This window comes from Bos mutus, chromosome 4 (assembly GCF_027580195.1).
Source record: "Bos mutus isolate GX-2022 chromosome 4, NWIPB_WYAK_1.1, whole genome shotgun sequence".
In the NCBI taxonomy this organism is placed as follows: Eukaryota; Metazoa; Chordata; class Mammalia; order Artiodactyla; family Bovidae; genus Bos; species Bos mutus.
The window spans coordinates 80,202,903-80,221,230 of NC_091620.1; the positions used below are offsets into that span (position 1 = coordinate 80,202,903).

Here is an 18,328-nt window from a genome sequence, read left to right on the forward strand (position 1 = left end):
TTACCCAAACTCATGTCTATTGAGTCGGTGATGCCATCCAACCATCTCATCTTCTGTCGTCCCCTCCTTCTCCCGCCTTCAATCTTTCCCAGCATCAGGGTCTTTTCAAATGAGTCAGTTCTTCGCACCAAGTGGCCAAAGTATTGGAGTGTCAGCTTCAACATCAGTCCTTCCAATGAACACCCAGGACTGATCTCCTGGTGGATGGACTGTTTGGATCTCCTTGCAGTCCAAGGGACTCTCAATAGTCTCCAACACCACAGTTCAAAAGCATCAATTCTTTGGCGCTCAGCTTTCTTTATAGTCCAACTCTGACATCCATACATGACCACTGGAAAAACCATAGCCTTGACTAGACAGACCTTTGTTGGCAAAGTGATGTCTCTGCTTTTGAATATGCTATCTAGGTTAGTCATAACTTTCCTTCCAAGGAGTAAGCGTCTTTTAATTTCATGGCTGCAATCACCATCTGCAGTGATTTTGGAGCCCAAAAAATAAAGTCAGCCACTGTTTCCACTGTTTCCCCATCTATTTCCCATGAAGTGATGGGACCAGATGCCATGATCTTAGTTTTCTCAATGTTGAGTTTTAAGCAGACTTTTTCACTCTCCTCTTTCACTTTCATCAGGAGGCTCTTTAGTTCTTCTTCACTTTCTGCCGTAAGGGTGGTGTCATCTGTATATCTGAGGTTATTGATATTTCTCCTGGCAATCTTGATTCCAGCTTGTGTTTCTTCCAGTCTAGCGTTTCTCATGATGCACTCTGCATATAAGTTAAATAAGCAGGGTGACAATATACAGCCTTGACGTACTCCTTTTCCTATTTGGAACCAGTCTGTTGTGCCATGTCCAGTTCTAACTGTTGCTTCCTGCATACAGATTTCTCAGGAGGCAGGTCAGGTGGTTTGGTATTCCCATTTTTTCAGAATTTTCCACAGTTTATTGTGATCCACACAGTCAAAGGCTTTGGCATAGTCAATAAAGCAGAAATAGATGTTTTTCTGGAACTCTCTTGCTTTTTCGATGATCCAGCGGACGTTGGCACTTTGAACTCTGGCTCCTCTGCCTTTTCTAAAACCAGCTGGAACATCAGGAAGTTCACGGTTCACGTACTGCTGAAGTGATGCTAGGTCACTTGTGTCACTCTCTGTGACCTAATGGACTGTGACCTGCCAAGCTCCTGTGCCCATGGCCTTCTTCAGGCAGAACACTGGAGCAGGTTGTCTTGCCCTCTTCCAGGGGATCTTTCCAACCCAGGGATCAAACCCACGTCTCTTACTTCTCCTGCACTGGCAGGTAAGCTTTTTTCCACTAGTGCTGTCTGGGAAGCCAATATATATTTAGGATAGACAAGTGTGAAGGATGACACCATTTCTGAGCAGAGAATTTTGGTCGTACACTGGTATTACCACAAAGTGGTTTTCTGCACAGGTTGGCTTAAATTTGGTGACTAAATATAACTCAACCAGAATATGGCAGAAAAGTGTGAAACCTCATATACATGGGATATGTAGAGATTTATTAATCAGGTCACATGTCTTCTCCAACACAACAAAATCATTTTAGTTTCTCCTAAATAAAACAAAGGGAAGTCTGTTTTGTTTTTTCTAGCCAAAGGGCTGACTAGTGTAAAACTTGAGGCTTACCAGTACTTTCCTTATTTGTGGACCCAGGAGAGTGCATTTTCAGATTCAAAGTTAAAAATCAACAATGAGATGTGGTTCTTCTCCCATTCCCTTTGCCCTGCCCTTCTAACCCTGAGAGGGAAAAATACAATAAATCCAACCTCCTCAATTGCCAGAAGAACATCTCCATAAATCTACACAGCTGAGATGTTGATTGAGAGTAATTTTCTCTATTTTTTTTTTAATATCAAGACTTTTCTAGGAAAGTCAGAAAACGATGGAATTATCATATGAATTACTTGCAAAGTTAATTCCCCACTCCCTGTGCCAGGAAATATCTCCCAGTAAGTGCCAATTTGGCTATAATACTATAATACTTCTAGAGGAGATATAAATGAAAAGAGATAGTCTGTCTTCCCACTAAATCTATGGAAGACTTCCTCTGACCATGTCCTTTCTCCTCAGACCCATAACACTTATTTCCCTGAGAAAGGCAATTTAAATATAGGAATTCTGGCCGTGACATTCCTAAAATCTGTGTTCACATCATGTGTCACAAGCCAAATGTAATAGAGTAGACTTCAAAAGTGACAGGCGGCCCTGTGCAGTGCTATTGAAATGGAATGAAATAGGGGAAAAAACAATGAAAAGTGAGAGGAAGGAATGTTTTTTGCAGAACTAGAACATGAATTTTCTTCGGGCAATTTGGAAGACTATTCAGATGAAATTGTCACCTTCATGGCCCCAAACTCCAAGTTTTATGCTCTGAGAGTACTGACAAAGTGGGAATGAATTTTCCTGGAAGGTGCAGAAGAACTTTCAAAAGATGAGACAACTCCTGATTTGAGTCCCGTCGTGCCTCCTTGAATTGCTCCATCACTTTTCATCTAAAACTTCATCACACTACCTCCTAACTACTTTAAGAGGCTGTTTAAGCTTTTGCTGCTGACACCAATACCCCTAGGTTTTTAATCTAATTATATCAACACTTTTTATTTCTAGCCCTAAAGACAATATGTTGCAGTAAGTTTTGACTGTTGCCCAATTTATATTCTGAAAATTCCTCCACTCCTCTTGTGAGGAAAATAAGAAAAAGTTTACTCTGAACAGAATATTTTAAAATATCAGAAATAAAAAGTTAATCTAATTGGATTTTAGTTCCTAAAGTTCAATCGTTCATAAAATGAGAAAATACAAATTCCATAACTAAAACCACTGAATTCTAAACAATCTTGTGGCTCATGTGTTCTCCCTTACACATATTTCCATCAAATGAGAGCTAAGTCTTCTGTTATAATGAGTTAAAACTAAAATCAAGCTTATAATTTTAAGAGCACATCCCATTGAATTCAAAACCAATGATGATAATGAGCACATTCTATATTTGGAAAATTATTCTAAGAACAAAATGAAGCAACTTACTTGCAAGTGAATGGAAGTCCTTTATTCCTAATACATCTATTGGCACATTGGTCTGCAGTGTTCATTTTTTTTGTTTTTATCTTCAGTAATGGGTCCTCTTTAATTAGAGTAGTCTTTGCTGACCTTTTGAATTCATGAAGTGTGTTTCTTCTTTTCTTCTGTCCTTCTATTAATAATAATAATTTTTTAAAAACATAGGGGAAAATATTTTAAGGGTCATATAGTAAAATATCCTTTAAGAATCATCTACAAGATAGTGATTTTGACAACATACCGGACCTCCAGGGCTTGGAGGTAGAATGATGTGGGGAATTATACTCTCAGATAATTAAGAGCAAGAAAGGAATACTTAATTGTGAAGAAAAAATAACTTCTCCTACAGAGTCACTTATCTACATTCTTTCAAATGAAGGATGCTTTTAAAAATTAGGACAGAGTTCACTCTTAAGAAATAAGTAACATGATATTCTCCAAACAGTATGAAAGCAAGTGCCAGGGCATATCATGTCATATCATGTTCTATAATTTAATTTGTCATTTCCTTCTACAATTGATCTTATGTAACTTATAGTATTAATACTAATTACATAAGCCAATTCAATGACAGGTGAGAAACTTCTCCTTAAAAATGGTGCACTGGATAAATACTTGACTTGCTCTTTAAAATATTTCATTCTATTCATATTTTAGTCTTTCTCATTTCCTACATAACAGTTTTCTGTGTTTGGGGGCACTATTTCTTAGTATCGCTGAACTGCTTGTTTTGAAATCAAGCCAAAAACTATAAATCAAATGAATGTAAAACTTCATCCTTTAATGAAGCAATATCATTTTTCTTCATCATAGTATTCTACCAGGCCCCTAGATACATGAAGCCTCCTACTAAAAACCCAAAGAGCAGAGCCAAAGCATCCCAAAAGACTTAATCTTTGAATAATTTTGGAATATGAAGAACTTCTTCATTCTTAATTTATCCAAAGTTACCTGGTCTCTAATGATAATCTCCTCTTCACAATGAGGATCAAATTGTCTAAGAGACAGTAGCTATTTTATAAAGGATGGACATAACTGTGCCCCTCCCCTGCCTGTCCAACTTTCAAATACCCTTATAACAAAGGTAGCAATAAATTTTTAAGATAAAGAAACCAAGATACAGGGGAAAACTGACAACTTAGATGATCTGATTCAAAATCCAGCTGCCTGGATTCAGAACCCCCACTCTTAAACACTTACAATGCCATCCTCCTCTAAGATTTGCTAAGACAGTATATGAAAATATGGCTTATATATAGTTTCTGAAGATTTGGTTAAAGGTATCAATAGAGAAATAACTTGCATGTCAGAAAAAGAAATCATTTCCGGTCTTTAAACATGGTGAAATGTGTCAAGAAAAGAGGATGAAAATTTTTGTGCAGGAAATTTGGGAATATGGCTTAACAGAGTGAGATAACAAGAATAGCATCATACTCTGAAGCTTGCCAGCAACCACTAGTTGCCACCAGTCATTTTATTAAACATGCAAATGCTACTCGCTAATATCTATCCTAACATGAAGTCCACAAGAAACAGGAGGAAACATGAATTCCTCTGAATTTCTGGTTCTCTGTAAAACCCCAGAATAAAATCCCCAAAAGACTGGAACTAATTTCTATAATAATGCTTACATTTTATTTTCTTTTCTTCAACTTTTCTTTGCCCTACAAGATGAAATGGCTATGGTAAAAGAGATATAACTTAGAAGACATTTTAACATAGAAACTCAGTCAACCAAATAATCTATCAACATGTTACTCATTGAGTGTGGACCGAATGCCTTGCATAATGTTGGCAGACTGATGATAATTCTGGCATTCTTATTGACTTTCCAAGTGACTTTGTTTTATTACCTTAAATGCTAATATCCCATTATTCAATCTATTGATACAAAATAAAAGTTATAGTTGAACTAAAAGGAGTGATTTAAACTGTAATCATATGGAAATCAATTTGGATTATGAAACATTATGAATATGCAAAATTTTACTTTTGTTTTTGAAATTTCATCCTTTAATTTCTGGCATAAGAGAAGAAATCATTATTCTCCCAAGCTAAGAAGTGGTATTATTCTTTTCAAATTTTGATATCTGCCACATGACCATGTTAATGGGAGCTAAGTTTCACCACTAAGAGTTTTTCCTTCCTTTGACCCTGGTGCACTATTTCATAGATGCACTATTTCTTCAGATGATTTCATAAAAATCATCTGAATTTCTGTATAAATTGGAATATTTCTTAGAGACAAATAGTAATAGATGCAAAAAATATATTCAAAAAACTATTACCAAAATGGAAAAAATATGTTATATATATATATCATCAATTAAATTAACTAAAAGTACAGAACTTAAATTGGCCTAATGTATATTGCATTTATTACATATGTTTAAGTGTGAGAGAAGAATGTAAAACTAAATTTAAAAAGTCTAAGACAAACACTGAGTTCAGATATGCGTTTTACTAATTACAAAAAATAGCACCCCTGGTCAGTGCTCTGTTTTGTTTTCTCAGAACCAGACAACAGAAGGAAGGCATTGAGGATGACTATAGAGAAAAGGGGTTTCTGTGGGATCATTGGTTATGTTTAATTCTGCAGATCCTCAGCTGACCTATAGAAATGTGTTAATGTGTGGCTGTACCTCATAAAAATAGTCTACTCTTGCTTGCTGACAAACTTTCGATCACTACCTTTCATCTAAAGATCAAAAAGTATCCTGAAAAACAAATAAATCTATAATTTCCCTTTACTAGATAATAAATAGGAGAGAAAAGCTTGTCTGGGGTTACAAAGCTAATCAGAGGCAATCAGAACCAGATACTAGGATTCCTTCTTCACTCTTTATTTCTACTGACTTAGAAGCTTTCCCTTATAATTCAGTCATCTCTACTAGGTCAGTAAATGATTACTCAAAACTGCAAAGTTCAAGCTAGTTGTACATCATGTAATCCACACACCTATAAAATTAATTCCTTCTTCAATAAAAGAAAAATTTAAAACAGGAGTCATTCAAAAACAGCATCTGAAAATAAAATTCCTTTGCTGAAAATACTTTCTCTTCCATATGTATTAACAACTGATGCTTGTTTTGCTAAAAACAGTTAAAACACAAACTTAATTTTGGAGGAAACTCAAAAATATCTTTGGATAAGATTTTCCCTACTATTTTTTTGTGCATGACTGTTAGTTGAAGTTTATAAACAAAATACTGAAATGAAATCAAAGGGTAAGAGATCACTGCAACTTTGTCATACTTTCCTGTATTTTAAACTGCAACTCCTTTGCCCTCTTCCCTCAGTATGGGAAAACATTCTCAAAGCTATATTTCCTAAAAAAAAACTTAAGTCCCAGTTTTAGAATTGAAATCATTAGGATCTTAGTGAAAACCTACAAACAGAAAGTAGGGTCAAATGTATCAAGGTGCTTGAAGAAAGACACATTTCTCCCTCTGGTCCCCAGGCCTCACACTCATTTCTCTCAGTACCTCATATATTTCTTCTCTGTATGGACTAACCATTGACTTCAAAGGAAAATCATGCAAAGGAAAGGATTTGCAGGGTGTGGAAAGAAGCAGGAATCTGGCTCCACATATTCTGAGAAACCTACCCACGTGATTAGTGATTAACAGCTTGAAGTGGCAAGATGTTAAGATGAAAGTACACAAATAATTAATGGAAGGGAATGGTGGTGACTGGAAATTTACTTCCCAGAGGCAAAAATCATAAAAACAAGTCCAAATCTTCATTTCTATTATCTAGGACTTGGATTCATAAGCAGACAATTTTCTCCCCTTCTTTAGAGAAGTGAACAATATCACAAGTAAAGATATCAAGAAAGGATCAAATCAGACTTCAATCAAATGTTAGTATTTGAGAAGCAGCGTAATTATCTCTTCCAAAAAGTTTTACAAATGAAATGATGTTCAGTATGAGTGTAGGACCCTCCCTAGGCATCTCCTTCCTTCTACTTCATTCCACTTCCTCCTTCAGCCTCTTCCTGGTCTCTTGCTTCATTGTCTGTTTCTTTCTACAGCTCTCCTCCACACCCCAGCCAAAGCAACCACACTTCATCCATGTATTTGTGAACTCAGAACCATCCATAATGTTTAAAATAATGTAATTTAGTGTGATGTTCAAGCATACATATGCACCACGCTCAGTCGTGTCTAACTTTTGGTGACCCCATGGGCTCTAGTCCACCAGGTTCCTCTGTTCATGGGATTTTCAAGATAGGAATACTGGAGTGGGTTGCCATTTCCTCCTCCTCCAGGGGACCTTCCCAACCCAGGGATTGAACCTGCATCTTTTTTGTCTCCTGCATTGGCAGGCGGATTCTTTACCACTGTGCCACCTGGGAAGCCCATATACATGCTAGTCTATTTTTCCAGACCTAGGTCATACTCCTCCTCCTCAGGCACTCAGTACACCACCCCTACATGATTACCTGTCCTTTGATATACTTGCTTATTTCAGTACCTTCAGCCACTTTATGTTTCCCTGACTTAAGTACTGAGCATACTGCTACCTATATTTTCATACTCCACTCGGCTATTACATACCCCCTAAACCTTATTTGATCTTCTAAGCTAGAAATGAACTCTCAACCGTAACATAATACTACTTTTAACACAGAATCATCCTTGTATTACTAACTAAAGTAGATTTTTTTAAGTAAGTTTTGATTGATTTCACTGCTTCTGTTTTCAATATAAATAAAAGGAAAAAATGCACATTGCATATTTCATTCACGTAGATTTAGGTAAGAATCTCAGTTCTATCCATTATCTAAGATAATAAGACAAAATAATTAAGAGTTTAACTTCAGTTTCCTTCTGTAAAATGAGTCAATCCAATAATGCCAATCTTATTAGAATTAAATAAGCTTTGTTTTAGAACCAGGTCCATAACAGTTGCTCAACAAATGCAGGTCTTTTTGCCATTTGTTCATCTGTAAATCTTGCACAGACTCCTTGACAATAGGGGCTCCTTTAATGTTCCTTTGTTGTTGTTAGAAGGAATTGGATATTTGTATCCAGTGCAGGTGGAATGATGGAGGATAATCCTATGAGGACTAGTTTCTTATAAAGATGGCTTGGGTCTGTAACAATCAATATTTCTTCAAGTTTTTTGAAGCTTTTCTAAAAATATCTCCATAATACATTCTGCTCATAACTGGTTATCAGCTCATTATAATACCGACTTCATTTTAAATATTGTGTTATCTCACAGTATGTAAAAATGCAGAGTCATCAGATAAATCAAAAAAGTATAACCTAAGCAAGTAACAGCAATAACAAAGTTCTCAATGTTCCATTTTAGATGTTATAAAAAAGAACAGACTTTCTTTGTATGTTCTAAGAGGGCGAGCCATGTTTTCTACTTTGAAGAATGTTATGTTTTTTAAAAAACTATCAAAATAAACTTGACAAAGGGAAATCCTCTTTTGGATAACAGTTTTAACATTATCCACTCTAGGAATTATTCTATTATCTGTAATTCCCAACTGTCTTCTTCTTGCTTGCAGCATTCTCTTGGGTTCCATTCTCCCTATATTCAGGAAATGCAGTCATTTCAACACTAGCCAAAGTGAAATATAATTGCAAATGTATATCTCCTGCCAAAGTTTCAAATGCATGCCAAAAGCAGATAGACATTGTCTATGGTTGATCTACTGTTTGGGTTTTCCACGCCGCGATCCCCATGTATTAGCACAGATGACTCTAGGTAACCATATTCTACATCAGCCCATCAACATTTTAATTTTAGAAATGAAAATCCTCAAAATGTTAGCCATCATTTCAATTTAGGCTCAAAATCCCCCAAACCAGCAATGTCATATAAGAATTAATTTTAACACGACACATCTCAAGGGTGATAACCTGTTAGATTGATACATTTTTCTGATCTCTTTAGAAATCTAACATAAATGTTTTCAAACTGACCCTTTCCACACAGTGTTGTTTTCCAAAAAGAACACGTCACAAAATCAAAGAAAGCCAGGTAGGACTGAATGACTTTTCTTGTCACTTGCAAATTCTTGGTGTTTTCACCCTTTGGATTACATCGAAAACTAGATCAGAGGTCTGATAAATTTCATATTTAACTTATCTCAAAAAATATAGCCAGTTCTCTGTCTTGTATTATTTTTTAAAAAACCATGTCTACCATCTGGGCATTTGTTCTATTCCTTTATTCCCCTGTGCCCACCTCTGATGCTCACTACCCTCTCCTGTTGGCATCCCAGCCACGACAGTGATAATACAACCAAATACAGATGTTTCCTCTTGCCCTGATAACAACAGAAAACTTCCCAAAGCAGCAAATGAAAGTCTAAACTTCCAGACAATATGAACTCCCAAGCAACTCCTTCCCAACCTGTAAATTCTGGGGAGAAAGCAGGACACCAAAAGGAGCAGTTCTGCAGCTATAATCAAGTCACACAATTTTTGCCTCCTTTGCACTGCAGTGTCCAAAAGGCAGGCTTCCATACTCAGAAAGAATAAGACCTTAGAAGAGAGGCTTTCTCTTTCATTTTTATAACATGCATATACTCAGAGTTTAATCTGCCTTCTCCAAATGAAAACCTGTATTAAGTCATAATTTGGCCCTGAATGTTGACTGAGTGATGTGGGATAGCGGACTGTCGTGGAAAATTGTCTCTGGAAAAAAAAAAATTGTGTCCCTGCTGTACTGACCATCACTGTCCCCGTTCAGATTAGACCCTCTGTTCAGCTTTAAACTTCTCCAAGCCTGTGTTAGCACTCCATTCCCATTCCACCATCCAGGACTATCAGGCTAAGTGAGATGGGGCTGGATCAATGGGAAATGGGTGGAAACAACAGGGGGGATGCTAATTATCATTTTAAATGCTTTTCAAACAGCAAAAGCATGTCAAAAGAAAGATAAATGAGAGGTTTAAAAAAACCTTACCACAAACTGAGTTAAGGAAGGATGCTGGGAGTAAGGCAAAGGGAGAGCTAGGGAAAGCAAAGGTTAGCAAGAGAGAGTGAAATAATAATATTAAAGGAGAAAACTAACCTGCATAGGGGATGGCGATGGGAAGCAGGAGGAGGTGGAGGAGGACGTGCTGCAGCAGCAGGACTGGCAGAAGTCTGGTCACCCACATGGTCCTGCTGGGTGTGCTGGCGGATCCCACTGGAGCAGATGCCTGGGTGAAAGAACCCTCTTCCGACTCAGAGCCTAAAAGAGCCCGTCGGCTCTGAGCTGCTTTTTATTGCGATGAGCTAAGTTTGTTGTGTGATTAACTGGAAAGATCTAGGTCTGAACTCCCTCTTACGGTAAGAAACTGTTTAACAACAGCCCTTTACTCTCTCCCACCCCCCCTCCTCTCCTCACTACCCCCCCACCACCCCCCCTTCGCCCACCACACCACCAAACAGATCCCAGCTCCCCACCCCCCCACCCCCACTCTGCTTAGGAAAGAAACTTACAAAGAAAAGGTCACCTGGCCTGAGGCCAGCTGCAATTTGGAAGTTGGAGCTCCAGATCCCAGTGGCTCCTATCCGAGTAAGGAAGGGAGGAGCAAGGCTCAGCCAATAGCTAAATCAAGGCACAGGCAGAGGACCAATTCGCTAAGTTTAAACAGGAAAATACATGTGTTTACATATCTATTTGGGAAAAGAGGAAGGGGAAGCAGCATAAGAAGAAAGCAAAGCACTGCCTTTCTGTTAAATGTGCTTCAACTCCTAATCTGTCTAGTTGCACTGCTATGAGCAATCTAGGGATTCCAAACACTGAGGCAGTTTCCCTAGGGTGTTAGAGCCCGGGAAGGAGCTGGGAGGCAGTCTGGGAGGCAGACGGCAGACAGGTCCAAGCCCAGGTAGAAAGAAGTCCCATGAGAACAGAATATGATACTGTGGGGTAAAAAGAAATGAACCAACAAAACAAAAACACCCACCATTGTCAGGCAGAAAAATTGCCCCTATTCAATGGGCTCAGAGCAGGTAACTTTTTTCAGAAGCTCAGCTAAGCTCCCCAGTTACAGCAAAGGTACCAAAAGCACATAAACTTGTCTGATGTGGGGACTGTGATACAATTTGGTCATGCCCTCTTCTTAAAATGTCTAAAACATTGAGATTATGCACTGCCTTTCCCTGACAGATAAATGTGGCATGGATTCCATGTTCTGCCTCCCCCCACCCTCCTCTTTTCTAGCTCCATCCCATATGCATGCACTTCCCAGCCTCCCTCAAAGTGGAGGGGATGAAGGGTTTGCACTGGGGAGGAAGGGAGAAGATAAGGGATGGACACTCCTGATACAGAGCTTTGTCTTTGCACCTGGAGGTAGTGCTTTGATTATTTTAGGTAATAGCTTGCGCTATTTTTAATGAATTTGGGGTATAGTTGCCCCATGTGTTTCTGAAATGGATACAAATAAGAACAATGTCTCTGTCTACAGAGGAAGGGAAAATGGGCATAATGTGGCCTGTCTCTGGAGCTGTAGAGAGATGGTAGTGGGCAAAATTAAAGCCATCTTCAAAACAGCCTTTCCTCCACAGCTCTCATTCCTCATCCTTCAGTTCAGCCCACCCCCACCTCCTGAAAGGACTTGAACCTGAGGAAGAGCGTGAAAGTGAAAGTGAAGTCACTCAGTCCTGTCCCACTCTTTGACCCCGTGGACTGTAGCCTACCAGGCTCCTCTGACCATAGGATTCTCCAGGCAAGAATACTGGAGTGGGTTGCCATTTCCTTCTCCAGGTGGATCTTCCTGACCCAGCGATCGAACCCAGGGATTGAACCTGGGTCTCCTGCATTGGAGGCAGACGCTTTAACGTCTGAGCCACCAGGGAAGTGCTAGCTATTAAGAGAACTAGTCTTGAGGAATCCACTTCATCTTACCTTTTCCTATTTTTAATCCTTTTCTTTTCTCATTTTCTCCATATAAAAACAAAACCAAGCAAACACACAAATAATTTGTCAACCTTTCCTAATGTCCTAAGTACTCATCTTACTTTACTTTTTAGTCCAACTCTTAGCAACCCCATGACTGTAGCCCACCAGGCTCCTCTGTCCATGGGGTTTTCCAGGCAAGAATACTAGAGTGGGTTGCCATTTCTTTCTCCAGGGGGTCTTCCCAACCCAGGGATCAAACCGGGGTGTCCTACATTGAAGGCAGATTGTCTATGGTCTGAGCTACCAGGGAAGCCCACACGCTTTCTATTACACTTCTTGCAAATTCTCAATTTCAGTATGTTCTTGTGTGACCATGATCCTGATTTGCCCCATGGTAACTCCTGTGCTTCACTAGGGATTCAGGCTCCTTTTAAAGAAGCTAGATTTTTTGATAAGTAAATTCTGTAGGTAAACAATGAAGGACCAGTCTTCCTATTTGTTTTCTCTCTCTCAGAGAAAGCAGAATCAGGACTATAAGCATAATTGCGATTATCATTATAGCTTGGGGCAAAATCTATCCTGGATAAGAAACTTAGGGCACCAAAAAGAAACTGAACAATCTTATTTAACAGGTCACACATTTTCACAGTTTTTATTGCCACATTAAATATAATTTATTTAGAATTATTATTTATATTTCTATTTTGACAGGTTATTTGGTTTATCTATATTGAAATGACAACTAATATGCATTGAATTTTTGGTGTATGCTAAGCATTGTACCAAATACTCTTAAACAGATTCTTACTAATCCTTACAATAAACCTACATTAAAAAAAAAAAAAAATCCCCATTTATAGTTGAAACAGCTTAAGTAAATTATTTTTATTCTTAAATAACTTGCTCTAGATCCCAAAGGAATAAAGATTCAGGTGGGAGAGCTGAACATTGTTGATCACAACACATGGGATGGGATAAATTTCTGTAAACCTTATAAGAACAAGATGTTAATCACTAAAATTATCCTGAAACCAAACATATAGGAGGTGCTTAACAATAATTTATGAAATAAATGAAAGTATAAATAATTTTTAATCTCCCAAAAGTATGATGAAATACACAAAGTAATGAAACATGCTATTATTTTACTTGTCTTGATAAAGATTCTCATTCTTTTTTTCAAGTCATAATCACATTTTCCCCATGCTCTGCTCTTCCTTTATACTCCTTAGTTGTTAAACTGTATAAATCCCCAAAAGTGTGAAAATTGTTTGATAAGACAGAAAATTTTATGAAGACAATATTTTAAATGCTACAACTTGTATAATTCCTTAAATACAAGATGGATCCTCATTGCCTACATAATATCATTTTAAATCTTTCATAAGTTTAACTCTAGTATTCCACACGAACTAGATTGATTGAATGGGGAAAAAAAAGTACAAGGGCACCGCTGATGTTTTTTAAAAGCCTATACTTGATCCCCCCAACTCAAAAAAAAAAAAATCCCTGTCTTCAAAAGCCTCATGTTTCTCAATCACAAGTGGTGCTTGAGTCCATTTACATTAGAACGAAACTGATAGGAATTTGTGTTCTGTAGACCACTAAAGAGCTCTACATTCGTGGACAACCCGTCTCATTTATTAAGTAATAGGCACATATATTGTGTCATTCTGTTTGCTTCTACTACTTTGTAGACTCAGTTTAGTCCTATGCCTGGTTTCAAATCCCAGTTACTATCTTGCCAAAAGTTTTACTTTCATTTCAGTTTCCAAGGATTAATAAACAAAAAAAAACACTCATTATACACAAGTAAACAATTTCAATATTTAGTAGGGGATTATTTAATTTCAATATACAACCATTAAAAGAAAAGCAAAATAGACACAATGGAGTTAACAACCTCATGTGCATCACCAAATTGCGTCAGTCAACATCCAGACTTGAACAGCACATGCTGGGAATTCCCAAGGAACAGTGGTCTGGAGTCCCAGTTGGGAAAAGGTCTAATGCAGCACATCCGCTCCATGGGTGAGACTTCAAACTGCAGTTTTGGGGGTTCCCACTTATAATCCTAGGCCTCAAACTGATATCATCATCACTGTGCATGCAAAAATGCAGCTCTGGTTTTACTTTAACATTTTTACAGTGTTGTTTGTTTTATCTTGTGAGTCATAGGATTTCGTTAAACTCCAGGCATGGTTGGCCAGACCTCCAGGGGCTCAAGAATTCCAAGACCCACTCCCTTTCTTATCTAAAGTGCCACCTGACTAGCTGTGCTTGTGGGCAGGCATGGAATCTGGGCAGTGTCCAAGCAGATCAGAAGCAAGATCAGAAGACTGCTCTTCTGCTTCTGAAACCTGAACAAGACTTCCTCCATTTTAATTTTCCTTACAGTCAGCCCCAGGATTGTTGAGGCTGAAGAACATAGGAATAAGGCAATATAACATGAGCAGTCTTGTTAATTCTGTAGGTCAAATAACAATTCCAAACAGCCCAAAAGAAACAAGATAATTAAAGAAACAAGCAAGGGGTTAAACAATATAGAAAACCATTTCTGAGTGGTAGGGGATGTTGTAAACAAAAAGTTTCACCATGAATTAGAAGTAAGATTTTGTACATTAACTCCTATTTCAATTAACTTATTGGCTGTAATAGCAGTAACAACAGAATGTTCTATCAAGGAATGATTCCTTTTTTCTATGAAATTTTGTAATACTTTAGTTCTTTGCAAAATCTTACATAGGGGTGCTAAGGAAAAGCTAATATTAGCAACAGACAAAGTAGGAAATAGCATGTGAGTCAGTTCAGGTCAGTTCAGTCGCTCAGTTGTTTGGTTCTTTGTGACCCCATGGACTGCAGCATGCCAAACTCCCAGAGCTTGCTCAAACTCATGTCCACTGAGTCGGTGACATGGACATTTGAGTCAATAATACCTGAATTTTCATGGAGAGAAAATAATAGATGGTCCCCTTCCAATATAAATGATCAACACGTGTTAGACATCTGGAAAAGGCTTCCTAACAGATACATAGAGAGACCGTTTACATCATCAGTTACAATACATACTAATTCAGGGGCTATTTCAAAAAACATATCATAGGTTTTAGGGAAAACAATTCATTCACAATAGTTGATGGGTTCTCCAATAAGTGGAGTTCCCCAAGTGCAAGAAGTTGGTCCACATAGTGGTCTCTCATTACTCTTGTCACAGTCTATCAGTAAGTTGTTGCGACAATTACAGTGACACAGGAAATTCTCACATAATACTTGTGTTAAAGGCTTGAGCTGAATCTTTACCAGAGCTGTGTAATCTAGCTGCTGCTGCTGCTGCTAAGTCACCAGTCATGTACGACTCTGTGCGACCCCATAGACGGCAGCCCACCAGGCTCCGCCGTCCCTGGGATTCTCCAGGCAAGAACACTGGAGTGGGTTGCCATTTCCTTCTCCAATGCATGAAAGTGAAAAGTGAAAGTGAAGTCGCTCAGTTGTGTCCAACCCTCAGCGACCCCATGGACTGCAGCCTTCCAGGCTCCTCCATCCATGGGGTTTTCCAGGCAAGAGTACTAGAGTGGGTGCCATTGCCTTCTCCGGTATAATCTAACAGACAGATACATTTTGTCTATGGAAAGGTAAAGTTAAGAAAAGACTGGCTTTGAAGTCTTTTGGGCAGATGAAGTTATCCTGAGTTCTGGTCTGGCTCTGCTTTCTCCAGCTAAAGATTTACCAATAGCTTTCTTCATGTTTTTCCTTTAATTGTAGCATATCCTTGAAGGTTGAGCCATGAAGGACAAGCTGCATTATAGCCAGGCTTCCAAGAATAATCTATTCACGAGAATAAAAACTCATGGGCTAATTTTCTAATACTCAATTGTTTCAGGATGGAAGTCTATTTTATGAGTTGGTTAAGTTTGAAATGCCCATTCTCATCAAAGGTGTTTCTGATTCTCCTATAGGTTTATTATTTAAAATATTGAGAGCATTATTTAAGTTGTGTGTGCGTGCATGCTAAGTCACTTCAGTTGTATCCGACTCTTTGCAACCCTAACAATCAAAGCCCACCAGGCTCCTCTGTTCATGGGATTCTCCAGACAATACTGGATTGGGTTGCCTTGCCCTTCTCCAGGGGAGCTTTCTGACCCAGGGATTGAACCCACGTCTCTTGCATCTTCTGCATTGGCAAATAGGTTCTTTATCACAAGCACCACCTGGGAAGCCCCATATTTAAGTTAGTCCTCCAGTTCTTATAAGAGCCATCTCCAAGTTTAATTAATTGCTGTTTAAGCATACCATTCATTCTATCAGTCAAAGGCAGCTTGAGAATAATAAAGAATATGAAAGACCCAATGTATATTATGTTCCTGAGCAAATTTTTATATTAATTTACCTTTAAAATGTCACCCATTGTCACTCTGAATTTGAAGTGCAACACCATAATATAAATTAATTATCTCCAATGTTTTAATAGTTATAGTCTGATTGGCTTTCCCAAAAAGAATAGCCACTAAATATTGAGAATAGGTGTCCATAGGAGTACACACTTACTGGCATCCTTTATCTCAGAATTAATGGATCAACAATTGCACTCATCTCACACGCTAGTAAAGTAATGCTCAGAATTCCCCAAGCCAGGCTTTAGCAATACGTGAACCGTGAACTTCCTGATGTTCAAGCTGGTTTTAGAAAAGGCAGAGGAACCAGAGATCAAATTGCCAACATCTGCTGGATCATGGAAAAACCAAGAGAGTTCCAGAAAAGCATCTATTTCTGCTTTATTGACTATGCCAAAGCCTTTGACTGTGTGGATCACAATAAACTGTGGAAAATTCTGAAAGAGATGGGAATACCAGACCACCTGATCTGCCTCTTGAGAAATCTGTATGCAGGTCAGGAAGAAACAGTTAGAATTGGACATGGAACAACAGACTGGTTCCAAATAGGAAAAGGAGTACGTCAAGGCTGGATATTGTCACCCTGATTATTTAACTTATATGCAGAGTACATCATGAGAAAAGCTGGGCTGGAAGAAACACAAGCTGGAATCAAGATTGCTGGGAGAAATATTAATAACCTCAGATGTGCAGATGACACCACCCTTATGGCAGAAAGTGAAGAAGAACTAAAAAGCCTCTTGATGAAAGTGAAAGTGGAGAGTGAAAAAGTTGGCCTAAAGCTCAACATTCAGAAAATGAAGATCATGACATCTGGTCCCATCACTTCATGGGAAATAGATGGGGAAACAGTGGAAACAGTGTCAGACTTTATTTTTCTGGGCTCCAAAATCACTGCAGATGGTGATTGCAGCCATGAAATTAAAAGACGCTTACTCCTTGGAAGGAAAGTTATGACCAACCTAGATAGCATATTGAAAAGCAGAGACATTACTTTGCCAACAAAGGTCCGTCTAGTTAAGGCTTTGGTTTTTCCAGTGGTCATGTATGGATATGAGAGTTGGACTGTGAAGAAAGCTGAGTGCCAAAGAATTGATGCTTTTGAACTGTGATGTTGGAGAAGACTCTTGAGAGTCCCTTGGACTGCAAGGAGATCCAACCAGTCCATTCTGAAGGAGATCAGCCCTGGGATATCTTTGGAGGGAATGACGCTGAAGCTGAAACTCCAGTACTTTGGCCACCTCATGCGAAGAGCTGACTCATTGGAAAAGACTCTGATGCTGGGAGGGATTGGGGGCAGGAGGAGAAGGGGACGACAGAGGATGAGATGGCTGGATGGCATCACTCACTCGATGGACATGAGTCTGAGTGAACTCGGGGGGTTTGTGATGGACAGGGAGGCCTGGCGTGCTGCGATTCAAGGGGTTGTGAAGAGTCAGACATGACTGAGCAACTGAACTGAACTGAACTGATAGAAAATTTAGCATATTTCCCCAGGCAGCTTGCCACATGCCAATTTTCCTTTAACTAATTGTGGAAAGCTTCCAAGCTTGCTATGTTGACAAATTAGACATTGTAAAGAAATAGATTTAATGAGATCCGTAGTTAAGGAAATCTTGATCCTGAGCCTACCTGTATGTTGCTTTTTCTCTCAGATGGCCACATTATTGGTGTGCCCGCAAAGTAGAAGTGTTCAACTCTCTGGAGTCTGAATAGACTTCTACTGCTTGGATTTGGGTTTGCTCATCTATAATAGAGATATACTGTTGTTCCATAAAATTTGGAACACTCTGAGCATCAACATGAAAGACTGAAACATTAGTAGTTTAAACAATTTCCCAAACATCAGACCATAATTGCTTTCTCCATACTCTTCAGAGTGAATTTGCCAGTTAATTTTTACCCATAGGGGAAGTAAGGTGGCCGATCCATTGGCTACTGATAAAAAATCTGTGTATATACAGCATTCAGTTAAATTATCTTGTACTACCTGATAAACAGCATA

General features: G+C 38.6%; 1 protein-coding gene across 3 annotated transcripts in view; it reads right to left on the reverse strand.

Moving 5' to 3' along the window:
* The window catches only part of HGF (hepatocyte growth factor), an 85,251-nt gene extending 74,589 nt beyond the window's left edge, over positions 1–10,662 (reverse strand). For 2 of the 3 annotated variants that reach the window (XM_005890242.3, XM_005890241.2), the window contains exons 1-2: positions 10,118–10,377; positions 3,047–3,212 (exon numbers count right to left, since the gene is read on the reverse strand). In XM_005890242.3, coding sequence (XP_005890304.1) covers positions 3,047–3,212; positions 10,118–10,205 — 254 coding nt within the window. In that variant the 5' untranslated portion in view covers positions 10,206–10,377. Of the gene's footprint in view, positions 1–3,046; positions 3,213–10,117; positions 10,378–10,530 lie in introns of those variants that run through there. The other variant, XM_070369701.1, reaches the window with a different exon arrangement.
* Between the last annotated feature and the right edge of the window lie 7,666 nt (positions 10,663–18,328).